The sequence below is a fragment of the Trematomus bernacchii genome, unplaced genomic scaffold, assembly GCF_902827165.1.
Source record: "Trematomus bernacchii unplaced genomic scaffold, fTreBer1.1, whole genome shotgun sequence".
In the NCBI taxonomy this organism is placed as follows: Eukaryota; Metazoa; Chordata; class Actinopteri; order Perciformes; family Nototheniidae; genus Trematomus; species Trematomus bernacchii.
This window is the reverse complement of record NW_022987573.1, coordinates 899,686-912,745: the sequence shown is the minus strand read 5'-3', so window position 1 is coordinate 912,745 and position 13,060 is coordinate 899,686. Positions and strand designations below refer to the sequence as shown.

Below are 13,060 nucleotides of genomic sequence, written 5' to 3'. Positions count from 1 at the left end.
CTCTTTTATAGTGTTTGACTGGAACTTTACTCCGTAATGTCCTGGTGGTTCTCTTATTGGTCGACGCTTGTGGGAAACGTAGATGTAACTACAGGGAGATCCTGGTTTCCTACAGAGAGTTCATCTTCGTTGAGCTGCAGAATCTGGTATGAGGACATTGATGCAACTTTTGGATGTGTGTCTGCGATGATGTGCGCGTTATGTGACTGATAGAGTTAAAAAAAAAAAAAAGATTCGTCCTAACATTGGTTTAGATGTCAGTTTTTTCTAGTCAGCTGATACATGTGGAAGCGACGTGTGATTATCCTGTGATAGACTGCAGCGTTCCACTTTTTGCTTCACTTTTGAATGAATCCATATGTTCATATTGTTTTGCAGAATTTGACTGGTTCAATTAATACCTCCAAAGGGAGGGACCCCTGTCCCTCAGGAAAGGTAAATGGCACGTCAGCATGTGTTCTTTCAGCACCATGGACAGGGTAAACATGAGGCTATTTGTCTTGGGTTTTGCAATAACCTGTGACCTGGATTACTCACACTAAAGAGAAGAATATCTCAAGGAACACAATAAAGCATTACTTACATGTGTTATCAAGTATGCTAATTTATTTAGATAAATGGGAATTGTGAAATGCTGTTTTATTTTTGTTTGCTCTCTGTCTGGACTACTATTGCAGGCACATCGCATTCTGGTTTCCATCTATAGTTTGTCACATCAGATGAGGTGTCAGACAAGCGGCAAGTCAACGTCTGACCTGGAAAGGCCACTGAAGAGCATGGAGCAGCTCATCAGTCAAAACTGCAGCCCTGATGATCTGGTTGGTCTTTGTGTTTGTATTGAATTAATATGTCTATCAATACAAAGTCAAACAAAACTGCACAGCATATAACAGACAGATACACCCCACCACCCCTCCTCTCTTTCACATCAAATAAGAAATAGATAGGGCTTGGGAAATGTTTGCTCATGGCCGGGTCTATACAAGACAACATAAGCATCCTTAATAATGTGAGAGGAACAGTATCAATACAGATACCTGGATAAAAAGCTAATACTTTGCATATTCTTTCAGGGGAAGAACGTCTCTTGTTCAGCTGTCAAGAAAATACGAGGAAAGAAGAGAAGGAGAATCAGGTTCATCAAAGTTATAAATGCGCTGATCACATGTTGGCAAAAACTTATTGTCTCCATGCCCTCACATTAGAAAATCTTTCTTGCGCTACTTTAAGGTGGATTATGTAAACGTCACCACATCAAACTGAGGATTTTACCTTGCCAATAACACATTGTTCTTTGAATGCAATATCATGAATGTACACAGTTGTCAAGTTCTCAATTATTTTATTTTGAATAGTTTTATAGTAACCACAGATAAGCTATTACATATCCACCATGCTTTCAATTACTTGTAGAAAATGTATGTATAATGTATTTTTCTTAGCCTCTCAAGATGTAACAACCATTTGTGTCTTTGTAAGCCATATGTACAATATACCCATGACATGTTCTTCTGTCATGTAGAAAAATAATAAATGGAACTTTTTTAAATGTCTCTTCTCGTATGAAGTCGTGGTACTGTGATTTTCTTCCTACAAATAATAATAAAATAACGAAGTTAAATGAATTGATTACAAATAAATAAAACAATACTTTATGTCACACTTAGCCACACATAGCTTACCATTAGTAATCATTGCAATAATCATATCATCATATATCATGAAAAAATATATTAATAATCTAAAACTATAATACATTTGATTATATCTTGTTGAGAGAAATTAAAGGTGCATCAAATAAAGCTGTATGGACCTCCTCGTGTTACTATAGAAGCGGAACCATTCTACAGCATTGTTTCCGCCCGGACCTAAAGATATGTTGCACAGCCTCGACCAAACGATACCCCAACGATACGAAACATCAACATCAGACACACATGGCATCGATGCGGTAAATACACCCTAATACCATCACAAATGTCCGTATAAAACTGCATTTAATTTTCTTTACCGTTTAATTGTATTCGCTTTCGTTTCGTTATTTTAAAAGCAGCATCAGTCTGTGTTAACTATCGGACGTAGTTACATATTTCCTCATCCTAATGAGTGTTCTGAAAAGCTCCTTTAACAACTGAAAGCGACGTTTAGCTATTTTGTTGCGTGGTTGGTTATATAGGTTTATCAGCAAGTATAAGTCAAGTAGCCCCTGACATAGCCGAAATGGCCAGCAGCAACATTGTAGACATGGATCCAGATGTTGCTCGGAGGCTGTTTGAGGAGGGGGCTACGCTGGTGCTGCTGGATGTTCCTCAGGGCACAGAGCTGGGGATTGACTGCAAGAGTTGGCAGGTGGGTCCCCGCTTCAAGGGAGTGAAGATGATCCCCCCAGGCCTGCACTTCCTCCACTACTGCTCTGCTAACTCTCCAAGCTGTGGAGGAGAAATTGGCCCGAAGACAGGGCTCTTCGTCACTCTCAAACCCAAAGACATCCTGTTGGCCAGATGGGATCCAAAAGAAGAAGACCTGGACTTCTCACCCTCCCAGGACGAAGAGGAGGTGAGCCGGATCAGGGCCAACCTGCAGGACCTGGATCCTCACCTGGGGCCCTATCCGTATGAGGTGATCAGGAAGTGGGTGTCCCTCACTGACCGGCTGAGTGAGGAGGTGGCCAAAAACCTGCAGCCCCTTTCAGGTCGAATATGTGCCTTCAGTGACGTCATCCCTGAGGTTCAACTCACTCACACCAAAGACAGGGCGGAGCAGCCGAGGAATGACACGGCCTGTCAGAGCATGAAGGAGGGACTCGAGAAGCTCCCCAGGATGAAGCCGAGGGAGGGCACAGAGTTTCGCTTCTCTGTTATCCCCGAGAAGAAGTACCCGGCTGGGGCTACACCTGAACAGATCACCCAGTGCAGCCTGGACCAGAGCTACGCCCTGGAGTCTGTGCTGGAGAAGAACCATCAGCTGCAGCCCCTCAACTTGCTAGGTAATAATACACCATCAATATAGCACACACTTCCATTTTACATATTCAAATCTGACTACATTTTCTGTCTCTCTTCTCAGGTGAGATGCAGTTTGCCTTTGTGTGTTTCCTGATTGGAAATGTATACGAGTGCTTTGAGCACTGGAAGAGTCTCCTGTCCCTGCTGTGTCGATCAGAGGAGGCAATGCGAAAGCGTAAGGAGCTCTACCTGGGTCTCATCGGCGTGCTTTACCACCAGCTGGGAGAGATCCCGCCGGACTTCTTTGTCGACATCGTGTCTCAGAGCAACTTCCTCACCTCCACATTGCAGGTAGATGATGCAAAAAATAATGACATGCATGCTGGTATGAACATGGTCTCAAGTACATATACATGAAATATGTAGTGTCAGTGTAAGGCTTTATCAGGATGCTTGGACAACTGATTTTTTCTGTCAAGTTTTAAACAAGTCAAGTCCTAGTATTGTGCCTGATTCTACCTGTCCTGAATTCTCACATTGACCACAACAGTAATCTTATCTACTACTGGATTTAAGAGACCCTGAAAATAGAATCTTAAGGAGTTGCATAAATTATTATTTGTATTATTATCAAGGATGTTTACGTTTTACAATTACAAATGATTACATTGTTTGGCTCATTTTCTTCCAGGACATGTTCCAGTTTGCCAGTGGACCCGGTGTAGACGGCACGCTGCGGAAGAGAGCAGAGAAGTTCAAAGCTCACCTGACCAAGAAGTTTCGCTGGGACTTTGATGCAGATTTGGACGACTACGCCCCTGTGGTGGTGGAGCTGCCTGAAGGTGTTACAGTGGACTGAGAGCGTATTATGGATTCAGTGTACATGCTGAAACCATAAGCAGGTAACAGGACTGAAATAGACTGACACTGAAGGACAGCACTGATGCCTGGTATTGAACCTCTGATCCAAAGGTTCTCACAAGGTTTCATGAAACTCAAAACAACCTTAAACTACGACCACTCTTCTTTTCAGTAACACCAGTAGTTCCCTGACAGTGTGTTGCAGGTGTTCCATGTGGGTTGTACAACACCTTCTACTATATCCACACACGTTTTACTCAGTTGTGAAGAAAGCAAACTGTCATTAATGGCAGAGCTGAACTATACTAAATATTATTGGTGCCCTCTGGTGGTGGATTTTTCTCAGCTCAGCAAGTTACCATGCCAGTCTTAAAACTCTAATTACCATTTTGTGTCAAATTCAACAATCTCGTTTTTTTTCCATACCTCATTTTAGTGAAATAGTTTATTAATGACTTTGCTATGAATTATAAAGAGTGTCATACACAGTGCTGTTCTCTTCATCAGTAATGGAAAACAATAAGTGTAACAATAACTTCACCAGACCATATAACAATTCGAAATAAGCAGGATTTTGTGAGAAGAGAACTAAAGCATAGGAGTGTGACTGTAGTACTTTTATACCTGTTGTATTAAAAATAAATAATGCTTACAATAAATAATTTTGGTTGCACAATGTTTAGAAAAAGGCAATTGTGGTTTGTAATGTTAAACACATACTGTAGACCCCAACTGAGCAATTTTCTTCAGCACTGTTCTATGATTTATTGGATCCAGATTCCCTTGAATAAAAATACTTTTGATACAATTAAGACCTGTCCTGTTGCATGTCACTTACAACTATTGAAATACTTTCATTTTACATGTCAGGAGTCATCTTTCTCACCTCCACTAGATGGCGATCATGGGCTTTTTGCAAACATTGAAAAACTTCATGTATCTTCCTAAGGATCTTCATTGTAAATGTACAGACACGCATTCACACATTGAGAAGCAGTTGTTTCCGGTGCTTGGGACAATTAAGCTCTGTTAGGATTTGGCAGTGTGTTCTGCGCACAGCTTGACTGTCTATGGTGGAAATCATCTTTAAGCTCACTCTTGACTCCAACAAGTTGATTTGTGAGGAATAACAGGTGGAGGAATAAGTGTGAGCAGCACATGCAACAAGTGGATGATGTCATTAGAAGCAACTTATTAGCTGTGTGTGAATGTGTGTGTCCCTGCTTGGCAGTAATGGATAGGACAGGCCTTGTGTTGGCTTGTTGGCCCATCAATCCATTCCCTTGTTAAGTTCTTCATTGACCTTCCTGAACTTTTTTGCTCTCCATTTCCCAACTCTGTGAACTTATCAAAAACCATAAAGCTGCTGTGAAAAGGACTAAAGCCTTCTAATGTAATTATGTGAATCAATAGAGTAAGCCTGTTGATGGTCACCCAAATGCCAACGCAAGAAATCCCTTCTGTTCCCAGAAGACAGCTGGTATTGTAAAATGGATGTTAATGCTAGGCTTTCTTATGAAAACTACCCCCTTTGATAATTTACCCACATTTTAAAAGAAGATTAGTTCTCTAGTTGTGGTCCACTCTGAGACCACGAGGGTCCTGCACTGGTTGTTATTTTCCTTTTGAATGCAATTAGGTAGAGAAAATGGCTTGGAACACATGGTGGAAACCATCTCAGCACAACATGGAAGGAAATGGACACCAATTATTTGTCGATTCAAGTTCCTCACTTGGGATTAAGTACCGTACATTGTCAATGAAGACAGTCTCTGAAATTACACTGTTGGGACCTCGTTGGCGTTCAAGCCCCTCCATTAGAGCTGAAATTACAGCGTACAGTCAGCGGACAACTCATTTAGTGTTTTTGTGCTGCATGCACTCTTTTACCCCCGGTATACGCTCTCCTGCCATGATCCTGGTATGGCAAACATTTTCATTTTAATCTCTCATTTGTTTCGTTTGGTGTGGCCGCCCCCCGGGGAGTGAAGAACTCTGGGAAACGGACTGAGTTGATTGTGAAGAACCTCAAAGGCAGGCAGGCCCTGTCAGTCATGGTGGAGCTTTCTCTCCATTAGATCTGAGCTGGTCATTTCCATGGGGCTTCACAAGCCGCGCACCCTGCCAGTGTAAACACAGGCCCCTCTGTTTCTCTCCCAGCACTCAGCCGCCCACCTCCCCCAACACAAAAGCAAGAGAGATGGATTTTGGTGACTTCTTTGCTGACTTTCTTGCTATTCATTATTGAACAATCAGGTGTTCGATCATGTGTGTTTGGACTTACTTCATTATTAATGGACACAGTTGTTCCTGTTCAAGCAAGCATCTGCAGTAAAAGAATAAATTAGCCTCAGTAAACATTTAGAAATGTTCAGGATTATCGCCCCCCAGAGATTTAGTACTATTTCTCTGCTTTTGTTGCAACGACCCGTGTCACTACAATTCCCCAAACACTACTTTGGACGAAGATTCAATTTCTGGTCGTTGTTTCTCACGTTCAGTTTACTGGTTGCATTTCTCTGCCTGCTGCCTGTCTCATATATCTCATGTCGAGGTGAAGTCTGTTTTTTTCACATGGCGAGATGCATAATTATGATGAATCATTTGTCAAAAAAATAAGCTTTTTGGTAATGGCCCGTGTCCATAGATTACATGTGGGGAAAAAAGTTGGTACACAAATGGAGAATGTTTACTCTGACTTCTTTTTACCTTTTAAAAAAAAAAGTGCATTGGGGAAAAAGTATAATTACAGACATTTGGCAGTGTGGTGTAGTTGTGAAGTGAACAATTCAAACGTGTCTGATATTGAAAATGTGTCCAGTTAAATGACTTGCTCTATATAAAGGCATGAAAAGTGTATGCATCTGTGATATGGATTCTGTTCCCTGCTGCTACTTCCTCTCACCTTCCGGTCTTGGACATTTCCTCCATACGTGTTGATGACCAAGCTGCAGCAGCGGGGCTTCACATGTCTGACTCGCATGACCCAAATGTGAGTCAGGCACGTGTACATGAGTGCGTGGTGTGGGGTGCATACATTTCTAGCTCTGGTGCCCCGACATATGCACGTGGGCGCATGGAGGGGGTGGATTCGTAAAGTGGGGATGGACAAGGTTGAAAAATCCCTCCTCGAAATATCATACACACCAGGGAAGAAAGAGAGTGTGTGAACAATAAGTTCTGTTATAGTGATCTGCTGAAGTGATTAAAGGCAGGAGCTAAAAACAAGGCGGTAGACCTTTTGAGGTCAGCAGGCATGTCTGTCAGGGTCGGCCTTTTCTGATCATGTACAGCATGACGGCACCACAGCTGGCCAATAAAATGTCTTGACTAACTAAGTCTGTAGAGGTGAAACAAGCAACATGCTGTGATTAGCACACACACACACACACACACACACACACACACACATATACACACAAAGCAGCACAACACAAGCAGAGTTAACCTTGGTTGTCGTCTCTCACCGCTCATAAAAGTGTCTGCGCCTGTGCTGTATATCATCCCTGAGAGCTTAACTAAACATTGGACGAGTCCTTTTGAATAAAACATGGTTTAAACAAACGGCAGTAAAGATCCGTTGCTGGTCCCTATTCCCCATCCTCCATCCTCAGTCCATCAGATAGCTTTCACTCTCCCCCACCTGCCCATCAGATGACTGATCTCTGACTTCCATTTTTAGTGTGTGTGTGTGTGTTGTCTTTGGCTGTGGCACTCAGAGTGTGAACTCTGGCAGACCTTGTCACAGCAGAAAGGAGTTACCGCAGCACCCCAAGTACACATACAACCTCTCGCTATCGCTCACTTCTCTTCCTACACTTATTTTTCTTGCTCTCTGTGTGTGAGGGTTTTGAGGTGAAAGCAGACCCCTCCTGGTAGCCCCACACCCAGGGGAGAACCAGCTGAATGGTAGCAGGGTGGAGAGGAAGGGCAGGATGGAAACCCTGAGCAGACCGGGCCTTTCAGATGGCGCTTTGAGGAGCATGAAAACATTCATCACTCACTGTTTTCAACCGGGTATTAAAGTCCCTACTGTTTTCTTCTGTTCTTTTTCTGCTTTCTATCAATTTTTCATTTCTCTTCACCCTCAACCACTCACACCAACACCATCCACGTTGTGAATAATTCAGAGATTCTTATGTATTATTCAGACCTTTCTAACACACGCAAATATAGAAACTTGTTCTTAGTCTTTTGCCCTTTTCTCCCACCCTAAACCTACACGCATGTTATATCATTTCAGCACATTGAACATGTTTAAAGCATTTATTACACAGTGCCTTCCTAAAATAGATTCTCAAATGCCTTTTCTCAAAGTGAATGGAAGTAATGTAATAAAGGCCATATATGTGATTCAGTAACTAAGGAGAAAACACATTGAGTTTCTTTGGTTTTTGCTTTTCTCTTTGCTCAAATTTGTCTTGCGTCCCATTGTGGCTGCCCTGATCCCAATGTTGAGAACCGCTGCTCTGAAGTTTAATAGAAGGCTGCTTTGCCTTGGCTTGTGCTGGTTATTTTTTTGATTTCTTGTGGAAAATAGTCATTTTATTACTTTCCCTTTTGGACAGGCAAAGCTTCACATTTATCTTAGAAGGAAACCGAAAATAAGAGTGAATGAATGTTCACTTTCTTGACCTTGGAAGATAATCAGTAATCTGACTATTTGAAAAACTCATACATCTGTTGGACGATACTCCAGTTTTGATTAAGCCGTCTGCTGTCACGTGTTTTTCCTTTGACTTCTTCACAACTCCCCCTCCTCTCAAAGGGAAGTGCAGGTGTGTATAGTCCTCCCTCATGCATCGTGCTGTAGCTCATTCTGAAAGGCGCCGGATATGTTTTTGCGACACAGAGCTTTTAAAAAGCTGCAGGAAAATCCCCATGTTACCGGTTTTATTCCCGCATCTCTTTAATGCAACACTAAATCTTCCCCTGCCCGTCTCCTCTTTGTACCATTTCTCACCCCACTCTTCCCTACCGTATTCCACTTCCTCCATCCCTTTGCTTTTCATTGTCCAGCTTCAAGTTGAGTTATGGGCCAATCATCCAGAGTCGCAGAGCAGGGAGTTGGATCCGATCTGTTATCAGCATTTGCTAGTTTGCTGTCCCTTCTCCATTCTGTACTATAATAAGCTCATATTTGTTCTTAGCAGCAAATGTCTTTGAGAGATTAAGTAAATAAATAACTCAACATTTTCTTTAAAGTCTTTCCCTGAAGCTCTAGCTCTTACTCCCTCAGTTCTGTTGGCCACAATCCCAGACACAACTCAGCTGATTGTCCCTAATCTGAGCGCTAGCTGTCTCCTGTCCTCTCCTGCTGCTGTCACCACTGCAATTAAGAGCATCTAATTGGACAGGCTTCTGTCAGTGTGTGTGAGCGCATATGCGTCTGCCTCCATGTTTTGGCCAGGCTTTCTGGAGCCAGGTGGCCACGTGTTTGGCTCACGGGAGGCTATTTCTCTATAGATGTTAAACCACAGGCAATAAACGCAGCCATGTGATGCACACAGTGAAAGTTTGATAGAAAGCCAAAGACCTGGCAACACATGCATGGGAAGACATTAGATGTTAGGAGGAACGGGACATTTGGCCAGTAAGTTCGGAAATTTGGTAAAGCTTCTATGCAGATATGACCATGGTGGTTTGAGTTCATTCCAAGAAGTTAATGGAACAGTGAGGAAGAGATAATGGCTCTGGATCTGAGATATGTGGCCTAAAGGCAGATAGGCTGTAGTTGTGTGTGCGTTGGGTCTCTGATGAGTGGGTTGGGTCTTGAAGCTGACTTGGGAAAGGTTTGATGGAGCAGAAACAGAAGAAGCTGAAACGGCCATGATGTCACGTCAAGCTGCAACAGAGAATGTTCTACCACAAACACTTTGGCAAACAGCTCCCTCTCTCTGAAGCAAACACAGAAAGAATATCACTGAGATGTTTCCACAAACACTTGTCACTCTTTCTCTTTCCTCCTCTCATCTCCCCATGTCACATTATTTCTATAACGTTTGCCCCTCTAACCCATGATGTCTGGCCAGTAAACAGACATTGGCCCGGGACCTGAACTGTACCGACTCCATGTTTCTGCTCTCTGCTCCTTATCCACATTACCACTGAACCACAGCTGGCTAATGAAAGTCAGACCCCGACTGCCCACAGGACGCCTGCATGTTAACGAATGGAGTGTCCTAACTGATGGAGTCGGAGGACTACTACTTTGGACATGCCAATGATTTTGGAGATAACCGGATAAACATTTAATATTGGAATGAGTACAGGAACATCAGGACACGATTTTGCTCCCAACATCAACATGTTTTTCTAGAATATCTTAGTCAATCCATCTGCTAAGAAATAGTATTTGTACAGAAATATGTAACATTTCCTGTTGAAACTGCTGATCATTTCAGCAATGGAGCACATAGATATTCTTTTGCCTTGACAAATGTGTGTGTATTGTGTGATTTTGTACATGTGCTTATGTGTTCTCTGAGCACACACTAAAACTATTTCTTCTGTTTTGCCAGGTGGGGTGTCAGAACCTGACAGGGGTATCCACCTCTCTGTTCAGAATCGGGGAGTCTTGTTCTTGTAGTTTCTTAAGGGAAGACGTCCAGTCCAAAGTAAACATTTGATCTGAGAGCTCACTCAGTCCAATGCAGCTGGCTCTACAGTAAAGACATCCCTGGCCATATGTTGAGTTTTATATGCAGCGATGCAGGGGGAAGATCTGCTTTATGGCTAATCATATTCTACTCTCACAGCTTCCAGTCCTGCACCCCCAACACGAGGGCTGCCCGGATTCATGGGTAGATAAACAAAGACCCGTGCTGAGACGGAAACACGTGCGGTGATCTGGTTGCATTTAATGGTCTGAGAGGAGAGAGGAAGGTGCTGTTTTTACACAGAAGATTGGTTGGGGCTGTCACTCCACAATCTGTGGGGTGAACACCTGGGTTCTACTGATTCTATAGTGTTATATTGATACGCCTAAATCACAATTGTAACCTGTCGATATGAGACGTGTACATTTTAAAAGAGAATTCCCTCAAATGAAAAGTTGAATTCATAAGCAATAAAATACACTTTTGCTAAGTTCAAAACACAATTGAAGTGTTGCAGTTGCATCATTATCGTCCTGCAATGACCAACAGCTTATAGCAGCAAATGTTGGCAAACACTTTGCAGATATGGCTCTTTAACTGCAATACTGAGTCAGTTCACTGACTTTATGAATTGTATCTACATGTGCTATTGTTGCACTACGTAGCATTTACAATTTACCTATAATCTTTGCTTTTGGGCACAGTGGGGGCTGTTTTGCAAAAGTTACAGGCTCACTTCAAGACCATTTTTTTGAAAATATATCCAGACCTCATATTGTAAAAGAAAATCCTAGTTGTTTGCTGTAATAAATAGTCAAAGTACTAATGTAACTGTAATGTACTTTAATTATATAGACTTTTGATTAAAGGTGGGGTAGGTCATTTTGGAGAAACCAGCTTGAGTGCGCTAGAATTTGAAAATACACAGCCGGAAAAAATCTGCCACTTCCTTACAGAACCCCTCCTCCAACACTCACGAACGCGCACATGACCAATGAGGGCACGAGATAAGTGTGTGCACAGATGGAAGGCTGACAGGCAGGTAGGCCATCCAGTTATTTTAGCCGGGCCGGCTAAAATGATTGGTCGTGCTTTTTACAGTGCTACGGCTTCCACAGATGACATTTTTTTATGGATTTTTTGTCAAAGCACTTAAAATATTCATTGCTATCGGGATGTTAAGAGCATTCCATGGAATATAACAAAAAGTGTATCTCGAGCCGGTTTCTCAAACTTCTGTAAAACATGTTTTTTCTCTTTTGCTTGTGAATGAATTTACCACAAAACACCATTTCACACAGCTCTCAGCAGCTGTTTAAGTTTGCACTGTAATAAATAATGGTCAATTCATTGATTTACAGAAACAGCTCAAGTTCGGTTTTTATTTTCTCCTTTATTATTGAGATTACTTATGCTTGGTTTTATCTTTGTGTGCACATTGTTTCCTTTTTCTCTTTCCTTAAATTGGGAAGGCAGGGTTTTAATCTTTCTTCTCTCTTTTGGCAGCCCTGTCAGTCCCATAAAAGCAATGGAATAATTTGCAAATCGGTGGCTATCGCACCCAACCAAAATGGAGTCCAGCTTTTCACACAATTATTTCTCACGCCCCGCAGAGACCTCAGTCTCCATCAAGGACATGGGAGCTTATTGTAACTGTGTTTGTTTGTGTTTTAAAATGGAGAAGAAAAGATCTCAACATTTTATAAGTCAGGGGTTTTGTGGCTGGGACGTGAGCACGGTGGGGCCACATCAAATGTATACATACCATACAAAGCAATGAGACCTTTTTTCCCTTTGGGACGCAATGGCGACGCCTTCATGCTTTAGGGGGATTGAGGGGTAATCTGACAGGATTCCTGACTGCTCCAATTTGGAATTGCTTTGGTTGTAGCCATGCCTGAGTTTCAATATTGGTGCTGCAGTGCTAAGTGGATACAGTCTGCCTTAAGTTAGCTATATGGGGTCACCAATGCACAAATTCTTACCCTAATAACCAATAGCCTGAGAAAACACACGGCTGTCTGTAGATCGGCACATCAGTGTTTCATAATTCAAACCACACAAACGTACTTACATGTGCATGCATGCACTCTCTCACCCTTTCTCTCACACACACACACACACACACACACACACACACACACACTCTGTCACACACACACATGTTTGACTGGCACATGGTCTGTGATTGCTGTGGCAGATATCCTTCATATCCTGTCCTGTAAAGAGCAGGGATTTGTTAGTCTTACAGATGCCTGGATGAGGGGCTCAATCCATACTGCTCTGGGAGGATGATGATTCTTTTGTTTCATTAAAACAAATCATCTCCAGGGAAGTCAAAGGAACTCTTCTCAAAGCCGCAGGGACATGATCAACCAGACAAGCAAAAACACTCTCTCGCGATTATCACACGTGTGTGTCTGCGAAAAGAGCTGGAATCAGAGTTTAACAGTAGGAATGACTTATTAATTTGCTAAAAATATCCAAAATCTTACCTTTGATAGCCGCCAGGCTTTGTATTTAAAACCTGCTGATGAGGAGAAACAGTGGATTGGAATTAACCTGAAATGAAGTTCATTAGCACTGCATGCCTGTAGTGAAAAGCTCAAGTCCACGTAATAGGCATGAAGGTATTTTGTGGACTAAGTAGATGGG

At 42.3% G+C, this 13,060-nt stretch overlaps 1 protein-coding gene across 1 annotated transcript; it reads left to right on the top strand.

Annotated features, from left to right (window-relative positions):
• Nucleotides 1-1,848: 1,848 nt before the first annotated feature.
• aar2 (AAR2 splicing factor) lies at nucleotides 1,849-4,618 on the top strand. Its single transcript, XM_034126692.1, has 3 exons — nucleotides 1,849-2,986; nucleotides 3,067-3,296; nucleotides 3,637-4,618. The coding sequence occupies exons 1-3, from the start codon at nucleotides 2,221-2,223 to the stop codon at nucleotides 3,802-3,804; spliced, it is 1,164 nt and encodes a 387-aa protein (XP_033982583.1). The 5' UTR covers nucleotides 1,849-2,220; the 3' UTR covers nucleotides 3,805-4,618.
• Nucleotides 4,619-13,060: the final 8,442 nt, after the last annotated feature.

Excerpts from the sequence above, each read along its gene's own strand:
- aar2 (XM_034126692.1), top strand. The coding sequence starts at position 2,221 with ATGGCCAGCAGCAACATTGTAGACATGGATCCAGATGTTGCTCGGAGG. Across the intron at positions 2,987-3,066 it reads GCAGCCCCTCAACTTGCTAG|GTGAGATGCAGTTTGCCTTT; the intron begins GTAATAATACAC and ends CTCTCTTCTCAG. Across the intron at positions 3,297-3,636 it reads TCCTCACCTCCACATTGCAG|GACATGTTCCAGTTTGCCAG; the intron begins GTAGATGATGCA and ends ATTTTCTTCCAG.